The sequence below is a fragment of the Apodemus sylvaticus genome, chromosome 20, assembly GCF_947179515.1.
Source record: "Apodemus sylvaticus chromosome 20, mApoSyl1.1, whole genome shotgun sequence".
In the NCBI taxonomy this organism is placed as follows: Eukaryota; Metazoa; Chordata; class Mammalia; order Rodentia; family Muridae; genus Apodemus; species Apodemus sylvaticus.
The window spans coordinates 4,508,704-4,530,059 of record NC_067491.1 but is presented as its reverse complement, the minus strand read 5'-3'; the positions used below and the strand labels follow the sequence as shown (position 1 = coordinate 4,530,059).

The 21,356-nt window shown below is 49.4% G+C and overlaps 1 protein-coding gene across 3 annotated transcripts; it reads right to left on the bottom strand.

Moving 5' to 3' along the window:
• Nucleotides 1-4,375: 4,375 nt before the first annotated feature.
• Ikzf4 (IKAROS family zinc finger 4) lies at nt 4,376-19,385 on the bottom strand. Of its 3 annotated transcripts, XM_052165624.1 has the most exons (8): nt 19,107-19,385; nt 17,226-17,319; nt 15,971-16,075; nt 14,433-14,693; nt 13,482-13,649; nt 10,007-10,156; nt 9,220-9,351; nt 4,376-8,243 (listed from the first exon to the last, which is right to left on the bottom strand). In XM_052165624.1, exons 1-8 carry the CDS (start codon nt 19,191-19,193, stop codon nt 7,480-7,482), a joined length of 1,761 nt encoding a protein of 586 aa, XP_052021584.1. In that variant the 5' UTR covers nt 19,194-19,385; the 3' UTR covers nt 4,376-7,479. The 3 variants fall into 3 exon arrangements, with proteins under 3 accessions (XP_052021584.1, XP_052021585.1, XP_052021586.1); XM_052165625.1 differs by lacking the exon at nt 17,226-17,319 and having other exon boundaries at nt 19,107-19,163; XM_052165626.1 differs by lacking the exons at nt 17,226-17,319; nt 19,107-19,385 and adding an exon at nt 16,223-16,251.
• Nucleotides 19,386-21,356: the final 1,971 nt, after the last annotated feature.

Below are 21,356 nucleotides of genomic sequence, written 5' to 3'. Positions count from 1 at the left end.
AAGTTGTTATCCGACCTTCACACACTTGCTGTGGCACACATATAATTTTTTTTGTTTTGTTTTTATTTTGCATATATGTGTGTTTTCCCCCAAATGTTGTGTATCTACACCACATGCATGCCTGGGTGCTCAGAAAGATCAGAAGTGCTCACCCAGTCCCTTGGGACTAGAGTAACAAGAGGTTGAACCACTTTGCAGGTGCTGGGAATGGCACCTGGGTCCTCTGCAGAGGAACGAGAGTTCAGACCTCTCAGCCAGCTCTCCAGCCCCAGGAACAGAATGGGACTTGAGCTTCTGCATAGCTAAAGAAACAAGCATCCAGATAAAGAGGAAGCCAACAGAATGGGAGAGCTATACACCCGACAGAGGCTTAATATCCAGAATATACAAAAAACTCATAAAACAAGGAGTCCAAATAAACAGTGACCCATCGGGAAAATGGGCCTGGAACCTGTATAGAGACTTCTCAAAAGAAGAAAAAAATGGCTGAATTTTCGTGGTTTGGCTGAATTTTCATGGTTTGGTTTGGTTTGGTTTTTTTTTTTTTTTTTTTTTTTTAGTTTTTTCAAGACAGTGTTTCTCTGTGTAGTCCTGAAAGTCCTGGGTCTTGCTCTGTAAACCAAGATGCTCTTGAACTCAGAGATCTGTTCTGCCTCCCAAGTGGACTGAGAAATATATATATTTTTAAGAGTAAGCACTCTTTTTTTTTTAAAGACTTATTATCATACGTAAGTACACTGTAGCTGTCTTCAGACACACCAGAAGAGGGCGTCAGATCTCATTAAGGATGGTTGTGAGTCACCATGTGGTTGCTGGGATTTGAACTCAGGATCTTCAAAAGAGCAATCAGTGCTCTTAACCACTGAGCCATCTCTCCAGCTTGAGAAATACCTTAAAAGAGCCAGGTGTGGTGGCCCAAGCCTGTAATCCCAGCACTTGGGAGGCAGAGGCAGGCGGATTTCTGAGTTCAAGGCCAGCCTGGACTACAGAGTTAGTTCCAGGACAGCCAGGGCTATACAGAGAAACCCTGTCTCAAAAAACAAACAAACAAACAGACAAAGAAATACCTTAAAAGTTCACATCTAGCAATTAGGGAACTGAAAATCAAAGAAAAATCAAAACAGCTTTGCAATTTTACTTTACTCCTGTCAGAATGGCAAAGATCAATGGAACAACTGACAGGAAATGATGGAGAGGATGTCGAGGACTCACTCACAGTTGGTGGGATAGCAATCCGGTACAGCCACTATGGAAATCAGCATGGAGAATTTTCAAGAGATCACAGGACCCAGCCATACCTCTCCTTGGCATATGCCAGAAAGACTCAACATCTTACTCTGCAGATACATCGCTTCTCTATTCGAAATAGCCAGGAAATGGGACAACCTAAGTGTCCTACAACTGAGGAACCAGTAATGAAAATGTGGTTCATATTCACTCCCGGAATGCTGTTCAGCTGTAAACACACGCGCGCGCACGCACACACACACACACACACACACACACACACACACACACACACACACGAACCTGCAAGGCTGAAAGACCATCCTGAATGAGGTAACCCAGACCTGGAAAGTCACTGCCATTGGAGGCTCCTAGCTGCAACCTTCAGGTGCGCGTGTTCACATCCTAGAGCAACTGCAGACACGAGGAGCAGTACAATGGAGTTTGCCAGGATCGGGGTGGGAGCAGTGGAGGGGAAGCAGCAGCATACGAGGGAGTGGGAGGGGCGCTGAGGGAGGAAGATGAAGGAAAGCAGGAGCAGGAGAGACCAGCAGTGCGCAGTTGATGCGATGGGAAAGGGAGGGGGGTAAACACAGAAAGAAGGAAGGAAGTGGGTGAAATAACAAACATGTCTGTAAAAGCCACAAGAAATCATACTGTATTATCTACTTACCAAAAATCCCTATATACACATAACGCCAGGCACAAGTACATATTCTTTCTTTCTTTCTTTCTTTCTTTCTTTCTTTCTTTCTTTCTTTCTTCCTTTCCTTCCTTTCTTCCTTTCTTTCTTTCTTTCTTTCTTTCTTTCTTTCTTTCTTTCTTTCTTTCTTTCTTTCTTTCTTTCTTTCTTTCTTTCTTTCTTTTTTTTTGAGACAGGGTTTCTCTGTGTAGCCCTGGCTGTCCTGGAACTCACTCTGTAGACCAGGCTGGCCTCAAACTCAGAATATGTATGTATGTATGATAAGATATATCCTTTATTTACATTTCAAATGACTTCCCCTTTCCCCTTTCCTGGTCCCCCCCTACACATTATATATTTTTAATGCATCGTCTCACCAGGGCTGATGGTGCTCCTTCCAAGAGCCAAAGACCACCTAACAAAAACCCCAGTGCTAAACAATACCAAAAAGAAAACCCATCTTTTAAGGTGCTGGCCAGGGTTGTCCAAGAGACTCTCAAACATACAGCCTATTCCGTTGCCCTTGGTTACCCCCTGAGGTGGAAGGTATCTTGCTGTTATTGCTAAAGGCAGGATGCATGTTAGAAGTAAGGCCCAGAGACCCCTGAGTGTTTCCTCCCTGAAGTCTAGCTTTCATGATACCAGAGAGCACCATGCAAGCTTCCCAAGGAGGGAGTCAACCTAACGTTCTCCTCAGTTAGGATGCCCGTGAACCAGCATGGATGGCACAATAACCCTAAGATGCAGTCGTGGCACTCATATTTTAACAGTAACCAACAACTCTTTAGTTGAGCTTAAGAACCAGTCAGTAGGGCTGGAGAGATGGCTCAGCGGTTAATAGCACTGACTGCTCTTTGGAAGGTCCTGAGTTCAAATCCCAGCAACTGCATGGTGGCTCACAACCATTCCCATCTGTAATGAGATCTGACACGCTCTTAAATAAATCTTAAAAAAAAAAAAAAAAAAAAAAAAAAGAACCAGTCAGTAAGAAGGAGACCATGCTCAGTGCTGGTGAAATCCTGACTATTAGAGGAGAAGCTACAACTTCTAATTAACCATGCCAGCATAGTCCCCAGCAACAATCTATACACATTTGACCTTACACCGAGAGATAAGTGTACACTTCACCCCTCGTCAAGGAAACTTCTCTTTGCACCAGATGGAGACCACTACAGAAAACCACAACTATTCAAAATGCAGAGTTGTGGGGCACAGTCCCAGTGGGTACAACTACAAAAACACTTCTGCCCCTGAGGCTCAGGGAACCTTGCAGAAGGGCAGGGTAGGGGGGAGCAGAAGAGCCAGAGGATCAGGGAGTTTACTATGAGAGTGTGTCTCCTTGCAACATCAGAAACTACACCCATATAATCTCATCAGGACGACTGCCCAAATGTGAGCTGAACAAGGATAATACCAAAGAACAACTCAAACTGGATGGGGAAAAGGCCACGGGCCTCAGTCCTACACAAAGAACTATAGGCAACTGAAGAAAGGCGGAGAGATGGTTCTCCCCAGGGAAGACCCTTCCCACTGGCTATCCTGTGGCAAATGGTAAACACTGGAGTATACATGCTGGTAGATTACACAGACTGAACAGACTAGGAATACATGTGTATTATATACATATGTGCAATAATAATAAAACAATATTATGTTATTATAATAATAAGAAAAAAGACCTTAGATTTGAAAGAAACTGGGGCTAGGTATTTGAGGAGAGAAAGGGAGAAATGTTATAATCAAAGTATAATCTTAAAAAAATTTAAAGCCAGGCGGTGGTGGCGCACGCCTGTAATCCCAGCACTCTGGGAGGCAGAGGTAGGCAGATTTCTGAGTTCGAGGCCAGCCTGGTCTACAGAGTGAGTTCTAGGACAGCCAGAGCTAATCAGAGAAACCCTGTCTTGAAAAAAACCAAAAACCAAAAATAAATAAATAAATAAATAAATAAAAATAAAAAATAAAATAAAAATAATAATACAGGCTAGTCACGGTGGACCACGCCTTTAATTCTAGAATTTGGGATGTAAAAGCAGGTAGATTTCTGTGAGTTCCGGGTTGGCCAGGCTACAAACAGAGACACCCTACCTCTAAAAAAAAAAAAATCTGTTCTGGGGCTGGAGAGATGGCTCAGTGGTTAAGAGCACCAACTGCTCTTCCAGAGGTCCTGAGTTCAATTCCCAGTAACCACATGGTGACTCACAACCATCTATAATGAGACCTGATACCCTCTTCTGAAGTGTCTGCAGACAGCTACAATGTACTTACATATAGTAATAAATAAATATTTTTTAAAATGTGTTCTGCTAGACCAACAACTTCAGTAGTCTTGTTTGGTTTCTTCTCAGTCTTGGACTTGTCTAAGTCTTGAACAGAGAAATAATTGGTATGAAGTCAACCTCCCTCCCAGAAGGAAAACAAGGGAAAATGAGTCTCCAAGAACAAACAGGGGTGTTAAATTACTTGTGTTTATTTATAACAGACCTTCAGCCAGTACAGTACAAAACTTACAGTAGTATTTCTCCATTACACAAATATTTACTTACAGTATGTTACATATACAAAATGTTTTGCAGTAAGTCTCAAAAACTGGTTTAACTCCCTTTGAGAAAGGAGAAAAACTCTTTAAAAAGAGGGAAGGGGAGGGTAGGTCAGAAACCAGAGGAAGAGAGACAAGGTCAAGGGTCAAAGGGGACACTGAAGAGGCTACAGAGGAACCCTGGGGAGAAGGAGAGGTGGTATTGCACTTGCTTCTGTGTTTATTCTATTTTTGATCTTCATAGTTTCTGATTAAAAATATATATATATTATGTACACAAGGAAAGAAGCTGCCAGAAGTATTATAAAATTCCACTGCAGCTTGGACACTGACACGCACTCACACACACACACACACACACACACACACACACACACAACAGGTCTGGAAAAGTGTCTATTTAGAAATTTTCTCCCTTCCCCCCACTTTTTTGTGGTGTTGTTTTTGAAGAGTGATAAAAACAGAGAACACCTCTTTTCTCTGCGTGGGTTTTGGCATTTTGTTTTTTTTGTTGTTATTTTCTTCTTTTTCTTTACTTTTTTTGTGTGTGTGTGTTTTTATGCAAAAGGACCTGGGAGAGAGCATGAGGAGGTCTGAGGGTCCAGAGCTGGAAGGCTCTGAAAAGTAGCATTTTGTACCTAAGACCCTGGTTAAAGTGCAGTAGTGGGCTGGAGAGAGCGGGGACGCCCCCTCCTCCCGAGCACCTGGTCTTGTCCCTTCCACCTCTGCTCTCATGGGCATTAGCATAGCCTCGGAGGAGTGGCAGTCCTTCCTGTTCCTGGGAGGTCACAGGTGCTAAGGCTGACTAAACAAGGGGAGGGGTGGGGCTCTCTAAGGCTCTAACGCCTCTGAGGAGCTCTTCCTTCCGAGGTATCCTCAGATACACGGGCAGGCGGACACAGAAGAGGTGGGAGCGGGTCTAATGGGAAGAGGCTCAACAACCAGCATCCGAGGAGAAGCCCAGACAGTAACCTCAGCTGTGCTGCCAGCCCGAGAGGGAATTAGTGCCAAGGTTCTGCTGTGAGGACCCTTCCCCTCTCTCAGGGCCACTCCTTTCAGAGCTCAGACCCTGTTCTCTGCCTTTGGCAGCACCTGCTTATTGCTACGTTGCCAGGGAAGAAGAACAGTCCACAAAGCTTCTCTCTGCTAATCTGGTCCTTACAGGAAGCCATGCCACGTGGAAGGAAGAAGGGAAGAAAGGTTTTCACCCCATCACCCTCCTCATGATAGGGGAAGGCAGACTCTCTTCAGCGTGCTTAAGAGCCCCAGTCCCGGGATCTGATCTACCCACCGTTTATCACGCCTCTCACCATTCCTGACGGGGAGTGAGGCGTTGGAGAGGCAGAAGAGAGAAAGAAAGGGCATGCGGAAAGGAAGATGGACGGAAGGACGGGAGAGAAAGGGAAGGGGAAGACCAAGACTATAACTTATGAGGTGTTGTGTTTGGTTTCTTTCTTTTCTTTTTTTTTTTTTTTTCTTTTCTTATTTTCTTTAAATATAGAAAAACAGCCTTTGGTTTGAATCTCAAAGAAGCAGAGAGTGGGATGCTTGTAGCCTTGCCAGGGAACTCTGTAGAGAGAGACTTCCACGTGCAATGGAGCTAGGCCTCCTCCTGCATGGTCTCACGAATCCTCGATTATCTGAATAGCCAGTGTCTGTGACCACCAGAGAAGACTGCCTCTCCTTCCCCCATGTCTGGAGCTAACGTATGGAAGGGCAGTGGAGGTGACTCCCAGTTGTGTCCGTCCCATTCTTGCTGGGGCAAGGGTGGGACGGTGGACGGGCACATACGTGTTATTCATCCTGGGACAATTTTTGGTTATACTGAAAATTGGTAGAGAGGAAAGAGACATCCCTTTCTCCCTGCCGTTGATCATAACAGGGTCCAGGAGCCTGGCAATGAGGCTCCGAGTCCTGCTGGGAGGGAGAGGAAAAAGGCAGCGTGACTGGTGGGGTTGAGAGACCCCGGTCACTGAGCAGCAACCCACTGGTTTCTCATAAGATGGGGACAGAGGAGTCCCTGAGAGCCTAGGAAGGTCACTGGAGTGAAAGAGTTTGACAGGTGGAGAGAGTTCTACCCATCCCCTTTCCCATGCCCTGGTTCTTGGCCAGGTACCTGCAGCTCCCGGCGTGTCAGAGAGAGGGTCGCAGGCCTAGGCTTAGCCCCTGAGATTATAAAATGGGGGCATTCCAAGGAGAGAAAAGCCACCACTGACAGGAGTGGCAAGTTGAGACCAGAGTGGTGTTGAGGGGTGAGCCAGGGAGAGGGAAGGGTGGTATCACATCCTAGAGGGAGGTCCTGAATGTAGTCTTTAGGGGGCTCCGATTCCCAGGTGAGGTCACGCCAGGTGAGGTCAAGAGAAGCCTCAGTCCACAGTGCCTGGGGAGAGTTTCTACAGCCCCTCCTACCTGCGAATGAGGAAATTCTTCATTCATTTAAGACTAGTGCAAGCTGCCTAAAGTGAGTGGGCACGAGAGGTATGGAGTGCCAGGCTGAAGGGTCCCAGAGAGGAGATAATAATGCCACAGAGCTAAGGTGGGGCTGTCAGGAGGTATCAGCATCAAGAGTGAAGGGTCAGATAAATAAGGGCGAGGATTAAAGCAAGAAGCTAAGCGTCTCTTAGCACAGAGAGCAGCTTCCAACCCCTGGGGCTGTCGGAAGATGTGGGATCCACAAAACAATAAAATAATAATATAAAAATTAAAAAAAAAAATCTAGGCTTAGGGCAGAAGGGAGCCGTGGGCAGAAGAGTAAAGGAGTGACCAAGGAAAAGTCATTAATTAAAAAAAAAGCAAATGTGCCGGGGAGAGAGAAGTTAGAAGGAGAAATATAGGCAATGCTCAAATCGGTCTGGGTGGAAGGGAACAGGCAAAGACGGTCAGAGTCAAGTGTGAAGCGAGGTGGTGGCCAGTGGGTGGGGCTACAACGCAAAACTCCTTAGGGTGTAACAGGAATTGGGCTAGACACCTGTAGGTGGGGCAGCGTGGAGGGGGCGGGGCCGAGAGCAGGCCTGGGGGGCGGGGAAAGAGGTCTCTAGCCCACCTTATGTTCCCCCCGGACGATGTGGGAGGAGAACTCATACCGATCCTGGCTGTGATAACCGCAGATGTTACACTCAAAAGGGTCTCTGAAGCCGTGGCAACCCATGTGGATGGTGAACATGACGTGGTCCAGAAAGAGGATGCGGCAGTGCTCACACTTAAAGGCCTTCACCGGCTCTCCACTCTCACCCACCACCCGAAGCACTTCCTTGGAGGGGCCTGGGGTGCCCCGCAGTAACCCCTCCTGCGGTTTGGGGTCCTCTTTGGCATAGGCGGGACTGTGCCGGCCCACCACTATGGTGGGAGGAGGCTGAGGTGGGGGGCCCTGAGGGAGGGATACCACCCCGCCAATCCGATCTTCGTGGTTGCTCTCTGTATCTGTGGAGTCCTGGCAGCCATTGCTGGGGGATGCCCCGGGGTCGGCCAGAGAGCCTCGGGCCCGATAAAGGAGGGGGCCTCCATCTCCCAGGTCCTCGGGTCCCTCACCTGCTTCTCGGGACCCTGGAAGGTCCAGTCGGCTGGGGATGGGCTGCATCTGGGTGTACACAGAGCTGATGACAGGTGTGAGTTCGGAGATGCAGTTGGTGGGTGGAAGGCGGAGGGGACGCAGATGCTCTGTACCTACAAAGGCTAGAGACCCTCCGAAGCTAGGTTCCAGGCCATGGTGCGCCACCAGCTCCACGTCCTTTTCATAGCCACCGTTGGGGTTCACATCATAGGGAAGGTCTGAGAGGCTGAAGCGCATCTGCTTTTCACCTGCGGAGGAGGATCGGATCTCATTGGCTTTGGGTTCGAAGAACCCCAATTCTTTGCTTTCTAACCCAGGAGCTTAAATGTAACAGTAGCCTCATCATTGATATTAATTAGCTTTGGGGACCCAACCCAGGCGTCACACGTGCTGAGCACACATTCTCCCGATGAGCTGTCTCTATGGCCCTAGGTGACCTCACTTTCCCTGAGGGTCAGGCCCTGGACAGGCTGTAGTCCTAGAGCAAGGTCTCTCTATGAAGTCATCACAATAAAACGTTTCAGATCCTCAGAGAGATGTCATTTGTGGGACAAGGAACCACAAGCTGGCTTCCTCTCACTGATTCTAAGACCAGCCCGTGTAGACTGAAGTCCTTGTTATCTCCAAAGGATGGAAAGGTTCAAGGCCCCGTTGAGTCCTCAATACTGACTGCTCTCTACTCCCTCTTATGTGTGTTTTGTGTATATGTGTGTGTGCATGTGTGCACATTCACCATTGTGCTCGTGCATGTGTATATACATACAAGCGGAGGGCGGAGGACAACCTTGGGTATCTTCAGGACCACCTGCCACCATCTTTGAAACAGGATCTATCAAGGGCCTGTGCTTACCAGGTAGGCTAGGCCGCCTGGTTAGTGGGCCCCAGGGTCCACTGTTCTTTCTCTGCCTCCCTGATGCTAGGATTACAAGCACAAGCCACCATGCCTGGCGTTCTTAGGTAGGTTCTGGGGGATGAAGAATCTGGTTCTCATACTTGCCCTCTATAGACAGTGCTATTCCCCCGACTTTTCTGCAGCACGGATTCCCTCTCCATCCACTCCCTTCTGAGTGTGCATCCTGAGCGCCATGGAAACTACTCGGCTCATTTTTCCCCCTAAATCAAATCTCCAGACCCAGGTCTCTCTGGTCGAATGGCAATCAAAACTGCGACGTATTTGAGCTACGGCTCGGAGCTGCTACCTCCTTTCGAACGGGAAGCTCTTACCTACAAACTTCTGTGGGGTGGAGCGCTTGCGTTTGGTGAGGCTGTTGGCCAAACGATCAATGAAAGTTGGCCGCTCTGTCGATGGGTGCAGCATGGAGTCAGGCACCATCTCCAGGTCCCGGATTTCATCACCTGGAGGGGAGGGGCAGGTGGGAGCTGCTGAGTAACGGTGGCATTGGCCAAGCAACCTTTGCCTGGAGAAAACCATCCAGTCAGGAAGGGTTACACCTGCAAACCTGGACTTGCTCCCGTTCCTTCTCCCTCTCCTCTCTCTTCCTCCTCTCACTCCTCTTTCTGTCTTTTTTTTCTTTTTTCTTTTTTGTTTTATATTTTTGAGCCAGGATCCCACTATGCAGCCCTGGAAGGCTTTGAACTCACTGTGTAGATAGACCAGGCTGGCCTTGAACTCACAGAGATCCACCTGTCTTTGCTCTCTACGTGTCAGGATTAAAGGAATGTCTCACCATTGGGTCTTTACCTTAAGCTCGTTCCAGGAACACATTAGAGCACTTGCCGAGAATCATACACGTCTAACCCTTGATCTTCAATTCCTTGAGCCTTCTCTCCCACTACCCTGAGATTATAGAGCCAAACTTTCTCTATGTCTGGATCCCCCTACTGACCTGTCTCAGAGCTGTGCTGGCCACTCATGGGGTTGCTTAGGAATGAATGCTTGGAAGGTTTGCTGAGTGCAACCTCTTCCCTGTGGGAAGAGGTGCTAGAACCACTCGTGCCTGAACTCCTGGCCCTCCCCTCAGCTCTCCTACGGTACGACCCACGGCCCCACCTGGCTGGCCAGCCAAAGCCTGGGCATCAGTGCTGAGGCTCTGTAGGTAGTTGTGGCATCTCTCCTTGTGTTCCTCCAGGGTACTTTGCTGTTTGTAGCTCCGGCCACAGTAGTTGCACTTGTAGGGCTTGCCCACGGTGGGAGAGGAGACTGTGGAGGAGAGAGCAGAGGCAACGTGAGAGGAACTTCTCCCTCCCTGTACCTGGCGCCGCCGAGGTGTCATGAAGGAGCAACAGCATGGTGGCGTGCAGAGGACAGAACATTGACAACTTGATTTTTTTTTTTTTTTAAATTGTTTTCCCTTCCCCAACTCCACTTACAGCAAAGGAAAGGTGAACTAAATCTGAGGGAGCAGCGGACAACATACAGCTAAGGTTAGAGACCCCGTGGCACACTGCCTTAGGCTGGCAGTGGGATTCTAGATGCGCTGGCTGCTTCTCAAAGGAAGTGATGTCATGAGTACTTAGCAAGGGATCTTCCCTGCTAAGCGCACAGGCCCCACCCCAGGATCTCAGAGTCTGGGGCTCAGACTGTGGTTTAACCTTTCTGTGCGGCAGGCGGGCAGGCAGGCGGGTGGCGTAATGGCTGTTTATCAGGCAAGGGGACTTTTTGCTTGCAAGCACTCTGCTTTGGTTGGAGGGAAACTGGCGGGCTGAAGCAACAGAAAGGGCAGCCCTGAGCCCTGCCTGTGCAGGAGGAGCAGCAGTGGTTGGCCTCCACTTGTGTTGTTTTTACCTCCAGCCCTTGTCTGGTTTTACTGATCTTTTTCTTTCTCTGTCACTATACTGAAGTACTGAGACCCCCTAGAGAGCCCCACCCTGACAAAAGCCTCAGAAAGAGCAAAAGAACAGAGAAGATGAAGGGAAAGAAAGAACAAGTTTGCGTTTATTTTTTCTTGTGTTGTTTTTAAAAGAATGTATTATAAAGCACTAAAAGAAAAAAATGGGAAAACAGATTGTTAACTTCTTTAAACTCAACTCTTGGGAGGAGGTTTTTTTGTTTTTTGTTTTTTGTTTTTTTGTTTTTTTGTTTTTTTGTTTTTTTGTTTTTTTGTTTTTTGTGAGAGAGGAGAGGAGGAAACTCAGAAGAATATTTGTGGATATTTGTGTTTATTGCCACCGTTGAGCAGCGTGGCAGCAGCAGGCATTGCTAGGAGACTGGTAATTATTATTCAGCCCCACATATGTCTCTGTTGGCTACGTCTAAATCGACCTTTGCCACGTTACTCTTTGCCCGTAAATGACCCTTTTTTAAAGGATTTATTTATTTATTATATATAAGTACACCGTAGCTGTCTTCAGACACCAGAAGAGGGCGTCAGATCTCATTACAGATGGTTGTGAACCACCATGTGGTTGCTGGGATTTGAACTCAGGACCTTTGGGAGAGCAGTCAGTGCTCTTGACCGATGAGCCATCTCTCTGGCCCCATAAATGACATGTTTAAGAGATGAAATGAGGGCCAGGTTCCTCTCCACCCAAGACCCTTGGGGTTTGATTTGTTGGGAGAGGATCCTTCGGCCCTTTGTTTCTTACAAGGTGAATTATAGCAGAAAGCATCTCATAGAGATGGGACCCACATTTAAGTCCACTTTTCCCCTCCATCTCCAATGGAACCATATTCGAAATCTATTCAGTTGACCTTGTGAAGCGTCTGTGTGGTTGCGGGGCCTTGCAGTGAATATCTTTAGTCCCAGTACTTGGGAGGCAGACCCCGCTGCATATCTGAGTTTGAAGCCAGCCTGGTCTACATGACAAGCTCCGTGTTATCCAGAGCTAAATAGTGAGACCCTTTCTCAAGAAAAAAAAAATCCGGCATTCTTGGCGGCCAAGCTATCCTTGTTCCGAGCAAGCAGGGGGAGTTGCTCTTTCCTGAGAAAGAGGAGCGTGTATTTTGGCCATAGGATCTTGATGAAGGCCAACTAGGCTATAGTCCAAAGCATCAGTTCCCTTGTTAAACAAATGGAACCTGTAGCTCATTTAGTAGTGTGTGTCTGTATGTCTGTGTGTGTATATAAGTATTTGTGTATGTGTGTATATGTGTGTATGTGTATATGTATGTGTGTATGTATGTATGTGTATGTATATGTGTGTAAACGTGTGGGTATATGTGTGTGAAGCATGATCCCCAGCTGCTCATAGGCAGGAGTAGTGGTCTATCCCTTCCAACCCAGTGCTCATGAGATAGACAAGGAGGGCCAGGATCAGAAAGTGAAGGCTATCCTTGGCTACACGGGGAATTTGAGGTCAGCTTGGGATACATGATACCCCTTGTCTTAAAACGTGAAGTGTCTGTCAGGTAAGGGGCATTTTCATCTTGCCTGTATCTGAAATTCTTACCATCACAGAGGGTGACACAAGATTACGACGCGTAAGTCAGTGATAATCAGAGAGACAAAGAGGTCCCAATTTCACGTGAGAATCTGGAACAAGGCTGGATGGAGAGGCAGAAGACTGCTGTGCCTCTCTGGGGCCCTAAGTCCTACTCAGTGGGGCTGAAGAAAAGAGAAAAGCCCAGGAAAGATTCTGAAGATAGACAGAACTAATTCCTCCCTCTCTTCCCTCTCCTCGACCCTCAGATCCCCCTTTCCCTGCCACCTCTAGTCTCTGGATCTGACCTCTTCTCCAATCCAGCCAAGAGTCCAAAACTTGGTAAAATATCTAGAAAGTTCTCCAGTTCTTCATTTCTCCAGTTTCTTCAGAGACACTACCTCGAAATCTTTCACTTGTTTTTGTTGTTTTGAGGCAGGGCCTCACATAGCTCAGGCTGACTGAATACATGACCTTCCTGTCGCCAACTCTCCCGTACTGGGAGACAGCCACACCCAGCTTTGGAGCATCCCGAGTGGACTAGTGCTTTGTTGCTCCAGTTCCCTATTAGCGATCCAACCACTGACCCCTGGGTTCTCTCTGGACTTGCTCTTATCTATGAAACAATTGCCCCTTGGGATGCGGAGCAGAAATGAGATGGTCTTTCCTATTTGCTCCTAGTTTCTGTCCTTCCAGATTTGGAAGCTCGTAGGTTTGTGGGAACCACTAGAAAGTAGAGGGGAGAACACATAGTGATTGCCCAAGACCTCCGGTATTTCAGGAATGGGAGTGGGAGTGGGGTAAATATGGTGGCAGGGCTAGGTCCTGATGCAAGAGAGAGTGAGGAGAGAGCCTCCTTCCATGGGGCTCAGAATTAGAGGTGATGTCACAGGACATCATGGTAGTGTTAAGAGGTGAAAAAGGTCACAGAGAAGCCAGGAACATTAAACCATGCTCTTTTTGCTTTATGTCACAGAATGTGGCAGTAAAAAACCCCAGTGAGGACTCCCACAAGTTCCTCTAAGAGCCTGCTGCCCAAGTCAGTGCGGCAGGGCCCTTCCTGCTTTGTCAGTGTTCTCTGCTCCTGTGACAGACATTATGCTAACCCTCTTGAGAGAAAAGTCTCGAAGCGCCATTTTCTGCACATGCCGGGTACACTGACTAACCTGAGTGTGTGCGGAGGTGGCCGGTGAGTGCGTCACGCCGGCGGCAGGCGTAGTTGCAGAAGGGGCATTTGAAGGGCTTCTCCCCCGAGTGCAGCTTGATGTGACGCAGCAGATTCCCCTTCTGCGTGAAGGAAGCTCCGCACTGATTGCAGTGGAAAGGCCTCTCCCCTACACACGAAAGAACAGGCATGAGGGGTGTGGAAGATCGGAGGGAAACCTTTCCGAGCACTCTGGAGGGGCAGCCGGTGCCACACATCCCAGGCCTACGTTAAAGAGGTCACCTGGGGGCCCTTTTACCCTGGAAAGGTGTGGATTACAGGTGTGTGACTTGAAAACAGAACTTTGGTAGAAGACCGACCAAAAGACCATTGCCCCAAAATAGCTCGGAGAGTCCAGTCTGACCTAGGAGCTCAATGTCTGAGGAGGATAAGCAGGGGCTCTGTATCCCCCCAATACACCCCCCTCTGTTTACATTCTGAGATGAGAAGGCCCTGGAATTCTGTCCCGTTTGGACCAAAAGCTCTCCCCACGTCTGCAAACCTTTTTTGGCGCTGAGATCCACCACAAGGCCTTACACACGCCCCCCCCCCCATCATCACCACCATCTACACTGAAGCTTCAAGAATCCTTCTAGGGGCCCCAGTACCCACTCTCTCTACACCCTGAGAAAAGTAGTAGTGGTTTTTCTTTGTCACAATGGCTGAGGAAAGGGGCCAGGTAGTTACAGACATTCCACGGGGCTTATATTCCTTTCTCTCTTTTCTCTTCTGTCATCTAGGAAACACGTTCCAACTGACCCTTCCATTTCTGAGCATCCCGCCCCGCCAAGCCCTCACTCTCCGGTGGGTCTCTTCACCCTCCACCCTAGCAGAGTCTTAGCACAGCTCTGTGTCTGAGCCCCACCCCCAGCCCCACCCGGAGCTCTTCCATGATGCCTTTGGGCTTACTTACCAGTGTGGCTGCGCTTGTGCACCATGAGCACATTGGGTCCGATGCAGACCATGCCACAGACGTCGCACTTCAGCTTGCCGTTGGGTAGCCGGATGCCACCAGGGGAGTGAGGCTCTGGCCCACTTCCATCGCAGTAGCCCAAGGGCTCTGACAATGAGTCCTCCACAATCACACTGTCATCCTTATCCAGGAGCCGTTCGTCTGGCCCCAGCAGTCTGCTTGACTCCTCATCGCTGTACATCTCCACCTTGATGGAGTTGGCTGGGGGTCGGGGACTGATGTTTAGAATATAGGCAGACAAAGGGGCGGCCATTCCCAGGAAATAATGACACTGTTATAGTCCAATAGGGTGCCTGACTCCAAACACTGAGGCTTACGGGCATCAGGAGGGACAACAGCCTATTTATTATCTCAGGTGAGGACCCCAGAGTCTCATCTAAATTGAAAGCAACGGAGTATGTGTGGGGTGTGTATGCACTGTATTCAGTTGCTGGGCAGAAGAGGTGGCTGCAGAGGAGCCTTAGCTTGAACTTTCTTGTCACTAAGAACGATGTTTGGTTGGGCTTGGTGGTATGCGCCTCTAATTCCAGCACTTGGGAGGCAGGGCCAGTTGTATATATGTGAGTTTACGGCCAGCCTGGTATACATAGTGAATTCCAGGTCAGCTAGGGCTACACAAAATAGACCCTTAGACAGTGTCTAAAAAAGTAGAAGGAAAGAAAAAAGAAGGAAGGAAGGAAGGAAGGAAGGACAGACGGAAGGATGGAAGATATCTAGGTTTGTCTTGGGCAGGAATCCAGCAGGTAACAGAGGCTGGAAAACAGACCTGGGGAGACTGGAGGGGCGAGCAGGCTAAAAGCAGACTAACACTGGAAGACAGGTGTCCTTCTCCTCTCTCTGAGACGAACCCCCCACGCCTCTGCCCAGCAACCTGAGGGGACATGGGGGAGGAGCTTTGGCACTAGCTCTGACCTACATTCCTGGCTATTTCAACCATTTAGAGAATGTCACAGATCTAGACCCAGCTGGGGAGGGGTGTTCAGGGGACCCTGTCTGGCACGAGGAGTGTGGTGAAGTCCTGCTACTGCTACTGTGCATTTTCTGCCTCTCTCTCTCTACCCCAGTGACCATTTCTGTGTTCTGGAACCTTTATTTCTCCTGCTCCCTGCCCCCTCTCAGAATGGGGATTTTCTGTATAGCCCTGGCTGTTCTGGAACTCGCTCTGTAGACCAGGCTAGGCTCAAACTTACATTCCCCCATCCCCCCAATGCTGGGACTAAAGGCGTATGTCAACATGCCCCCCTGGAACCTTTACCTTAATGTCACCCGTACACTTTTTAACTTTACTTCAGGCTGGCATCAGCCATTCACTGTTTCCACAAGCTAGGAGAGCTCTAGGTTCTGGGCTCCTCCCCACCCTGAGAGTCTCGGAGCAGGAACCAGAAGGGGACGGTGTGGAAATGGTGGACGGGGAAGTCAAACTGAAGGCTGAATAAAGCGCTGCCTAGTGCCAGGAGTGGGTAGAGGGTCGCACTTACCACTGAGCGAGCGGCTGGGTGAAGAGTGCTGGCTGTTTGGGGTGCTCACCGAAGGCCCCACTGGGGCCCCAAGGAACTCCTTCTCCAGAGATGAGTCCCCGCTACCTTGGAGGAGAAAACGGATGGCAGGTAAAGCTTGGGCTGAAGCCATCTATAGTCCACTACCTAATGTTTAAGAAAAACTTCAGTTAAATATCACAAACATTTGTCCTATAGCCACGTCCAGGGCAGGCTGGACGTTGAACACCCTACCTTGTGCCCCAGCAGCCGGTGCCCCTTGCTGACTCTGACTTCCGGGAGCTCAGCAGCCCTACCCTACCTTTATCTATGCCCGAGGGGAAGAGCATCACCCACTACCTAACTCTGCAGGAAACAGGCCCAGGGCTGGGCGGGCCGGGGTAGAACAGAGAATAGGGATCTGAGAAGGCAGCAAGGGGCATTTTTACCTACTGCTCTCTCTGGTGTTCCCAGGGGCAGCTTTGGAATCCGTAGGAGAGGGATCTGAGCTGTCCAGAATTAATTGATAATATTAGTAGCAATGATGATAGCAGTTAATTAGTAATTACTGACTGGATACTTGTATCAGGCATTGGTCTGTGTGCTGGGACCGTCTCCTGTAAGCTTCACAATCACCAAATGAAATAGGGGCTGCAATATTATTTCAATTTTTTTTTTGGATTAGGAGGCACAAAAGATGTTATATTACTTGTCAAAACTGGTAGTGACTGAGTTGGGGGCAGGATCACGAACAAGGTAAATGCCAAGTCCTTGGCCACTGCTTGAGTGAGGGTGGGGTGGGCTCATTAGACTTTCTAAATTTAGCCAAACTTCTAAATATCAGAGCTAAATATCAGTTATCCTAAGCATGTCGATTTCAACTTGTTGACAACATACTTTGTAAAAATGTTCTTTTTATCTGCGTTTTAAATCTGATAACATACCTGAAAACATGTGTACCTTCAAAGTTCCCCCTCCCCACAGCCTTCCGCACATATATATGAATGAAATCAAGACACATGTAGATAAACACACAGACACAGATCACACATGTAGATACACATAAAGAGAACATACCTAGTGGGATAAACATCACAGTCGTCTACATTATCTGCTAACATGAACATGCATGGGTATATGCACAAAGGCCTAAACATGGAAGAGAGAGAGAGAAAGAGAGAGAGAGACCCTAAAATTCATCCCTAAAGTTCACCTAGGTTAGTATTTTACCCAGTTTCCCAGCTATGCACATACTTACTTTCACAAAATAAAGATTCCATTATAAAATGGTTGGAGTCCTGGGCCTGAGGCAAGAAATCCGGAGCACACCCTCCTGAGAGCTCCCTCTCCAGCTTTGGTCAGTGGGAAGAAAACAACCACTCAGGACTTTGGGACCATTTCCCATCACAACCTCTCCTAAAGTCCCGTTCCCCGGTTCTGTCCTCGGAAGCCTGAGGAGCCCTGTTCTGTTTTTCTATAGAAAAAGCCTTATGGCTTGAATCTGATTTCCCCCGCTGAGAGGCTCCTTAGGCCAGCAATGGTTTTCTTACAAAGTTGCCTCAAGTCAGCACCCGACACAAACCAGGATGTGAGTGCACGTGCACGGCTCAGGACCATTATGACTTGTAATTCAGGTCCAGTTTTAACACATACCCTTTTGACTGAGTTTACTGAGGTTCGAAGGCTAGACAGGCCGAAAAAGGCCAAGTAAACTCACAATCCTCCTGCCTCAGCCTTTGGAGTACTGGGATTGCAGGCATGTGCATGTACCACACCCAGCTTCTCATTCCTTTCAAAGGTTAGTGCTGACCTACTCCAAGCCACCCAGTATTAGTAAGAAGGGACCTGCTGATCCTAAAATGAGTAAATTCTCCTTGGGAATCCGTATCTGGTCCCAGACTCCTGGAGCTGAGGCTGCCTCTAGGACTAGGGGCTGGCTTTCTGGGGGACAATGTTCTTAAAGGACAGCTTAGGGACACTGAGGGGAGTATTCTTTGTGGCTCTCCCAACGAAGGGCTGCAAACAGAAGAGAGAGCAGGAGCCTCGAGGCGCACCAGTAACTCCAGAGGCTCTTTGAAGCTGCTGCCATCCCTAGGATAAAGGCAAGAGGGAAAACACACTCAAGTCTACTTTCATGGCACTAAAAATCTGAGAAGAAATCTGTGTCAAAGGCCAGAGGGTCTTTGTGGGGCTCCAGGGACTCAGACTTCTAGCCTGAGGCTGACAGGGACAAAAGTCAGATTTGGGAAACTCATCGGTTCCCCCTCTCAGCCTCGGAAAGCCCAGTGAGGGAATTTCAAATGCCTGGGACTTCCAAGAAATCTCAGACTGTCAAAGCCAAGAATTAAGGCTGCTCTCAGGTATCAGAGACATTTTCTCGGTCAAAGCCATTGTAGATTGGCTGAACCTCCAGGGAGCAAAGCTAAACCGTGAGGTCCACAGCAAAGCAACTAGGAGGCGGAGAAAGGGTAGAAAGGCGGGGAAGGGATAGGGATCTCATAAGATCATAAGTCTCCTAAGCTGAGCGAGCCAGCGAGCGAGCGGTCTCACACACCGAAGGAGACCTGCCCTCTCCTGGATCCCTCCAGTGGTTGGTTGCCTCTGGGGAATAGCCGGAGCTCTGCAAGCCTCCACACTGCTCTGCAAGGGATCTCTTTCTCCAGCTTTCTCTTCTTGACCATGGCTCCAGGTGGCAGGAACCTGCTGTCAGGGACCAGGAGTGCAAGAGCAAAGAAAGACTACCACCCCCAGCTCTATTGTGGGCAGGAGGCTGAGGCCCCTCGCCTCAGTTCCAGGCTGAAGCATCTGCTGTCAAAGCTCTTCCTACCTCAGGTCTTTCTACTATCCATTCCCACCCAGGCCTCTTTCAGCATTCCACCCCTGGCTGCTCTACCTCTGTCCCCAAGGCCTAATCAAGATGTCACCACAAGCTCCCACTGTCCAAGTCACCGTCTTTGCTTAGCAACACCAAGCACCCTTTCCCATCCTCCCCAAGTGTAAGGAGGAACGCCCCCTCCCCCGCTACATACACAGCCCCCATCCTCTCCCTCTCCTCAGGCTTGGGAGTTGTTACTGAATTGGCTCCCTAGCCCCATCACCCCCCCTTCCCCCCTCCTAGCCGTCTTCTGCCTGAACTTACATTATCCTTCCCTTGCCGGTGAGACCCTGGGGTGCGAACGCGGCCGCCGCCTTGGAAACGGCGAGGGAGTGCGGGTGGTGTGTGCATGTCTGCGTCTCGGTGGCAGGCAGGGGTGAGCCCAGCCACTCACCTTCCAGGAAGCGTGGATTCCTGGAAGTGAGGGGAACCGCCGTCATTTCGCAGGCAGTGGCAGCCGCACGGTGAGCAGGGGCCCACGGCTGCAGCCGGCAGAACCACTCAGCCCAGGGTGTGTGTGCCGAGAGCTCGTGTGAGTGTGTGTGTATGTGTGTGTGTGTGAGAGAGAGAGAGAGAGAGAGAGAGAGAGAGAGAGAGAGAGAGAGAGAGAGAGAGAGGAGAGAGAGAGAGGAGAGAGAGAGAGAGAGAGAGAGAGAGAGAGAGAGAGAGAGAGAGAAGGAGGGAGGCGTGGATGTGTTTGGGGAGGGGGCAGGAGAAAACGTACGAGTGTGTGTGCGTGGATGCTAGGCTACAGCATCCCTTTTCCAAGACAGTGGAGGGGTGGGAGTAGGGGTGCACAGGGAGGGCAGGCAGATGTGTTTGCCCTCCTGCCCAGCAGACAAAGAGGACAGCAAATGCTTGAGAGGGAAGCAAGTGTGTGTGTGTATGTGTGTGTGTGTGTGTGTGTGTGTGAGGGGGGGGGGCAGGCTTGTGGGGAGGAGGAAGGGGGGTATCCCAGGGAAGGTCCAATCCTCTGCCAGCTAGGGAAGCCAAGGCCCCAGAGGTCATGGGGCCCGGGACACAGGGGCAGCCTCCAGGATCTCGAAGTGGCACAAAGTTCCTCCCCCGGCAAACTCAGGCTCCTGTCCCTCTGTCCCTTCTTCTGACAATTCCCCCTTCCCATCACCGACTAGTGGAGATCTGCGACCCTGAGCTCTTTCTAATCCCTGGCTTGGTGTCTGTCTTCCCTCTCCCGTGCCTCTGGAGTCCTGGACGAATCTGTCCTCTATCAGGATAAGGCCCTTGCCTCCCTTCCCCTCCAGAGGAACTGCTCACTGCTGAGCTGACCTACTTTGGAAGACTGCATTTTCTGATTCCAAGAATCTGGGGCTGGGAGGGGCCGTAAAACTTTGGGCTGCCAATCCTTGCACCCCTCTCTCCTCAGGTTCCCCTAAATGTTTCACAGCACCAGAAGCACTGCTCCATCTGATTTGAGCAACTCAGGTTCTGTTTTCAGTGTATGTGTGTGTGTGTGGGGGGGGGGGTAGGGTGGGAATCTGTGCTGTAAATTAGTGGACTCTTGTTTCCCTCATTTCTTCCCATGGGAATTATCTGTACTTTTAGAAAGGAAGTTGGGGGGGGGGCAATGCGCTTTCATAATCAGGTTCTATGAGACGGTAACATCCCTTAGTGGAATGGGAGACTACTTCCCTTTATCAGGTGGGCAGTGGGGGAGGCAGAGGGCTATGGTGACCTAAGAAAGGACTAATAAAAAGCCAGACACTGGGGACAACTCATTGCTTCCGGATCAGCCCAGAGGTGGGATGGAGGTCAGGAATGGGTTCTCAGATGCCCCATTACACACCCTCTTGGTCATGGCTGGCCCCGAAGAGGCATTCTTTAGACCTAGTGTCAGTTCTGCCCTGACTTTGTCTTTTCGAAGGTAGCTGCTGACATCTAGAGTTCTCAGAACACACAGGAGTGGTTTGGGTTTCTCTTCTGTGCTGGGTCCGCTTCTCACTAGGCCATGCCGACCCGCTTTAAGCAAGTAAGGCTTGCTCTCGTAGCACAGTGAAACAAATAGCCTCAGAAATTTCCTGCGAGTGCCCAACATGCTGCAGACACGCCGGTGAGAAGAGCATGGGGCATTTCCCCAGCCTCCTTCACAGCTCCGTCTGCCTCGTGGCACGGAGTGGGTTCTGTCCACCTGACAGGAACCACCCAGCATTAACTGCTCCCTGGTGTTCTTGTTGCTCAACAGTGAATAAACCTGACTGAACCGGAGGTGGGAGAATCGGCTGGTTCCCCAGAAAGGCCTCTTTCAGTTAAAATGGCCCACCTGAACTGTGTCACTCTGTCAGGCGTGTGGCAAACACGGCACACCCGTACCTCAGCCAGTTCCTTCAGAGTCGGTATCTTTCTGCGCATTACGCAGAGGATGACGGTGTCCTCCCGTCCTCCCGTGTGTCTGACTGATTTTACTCTCTCCTTTGGTACGTGTCAATAAGTCCTTTGCTGGCTCCACTTTAGAGTAAACAAAATACCTCGTAGCTCATTTTCACAATGGCACTCTGG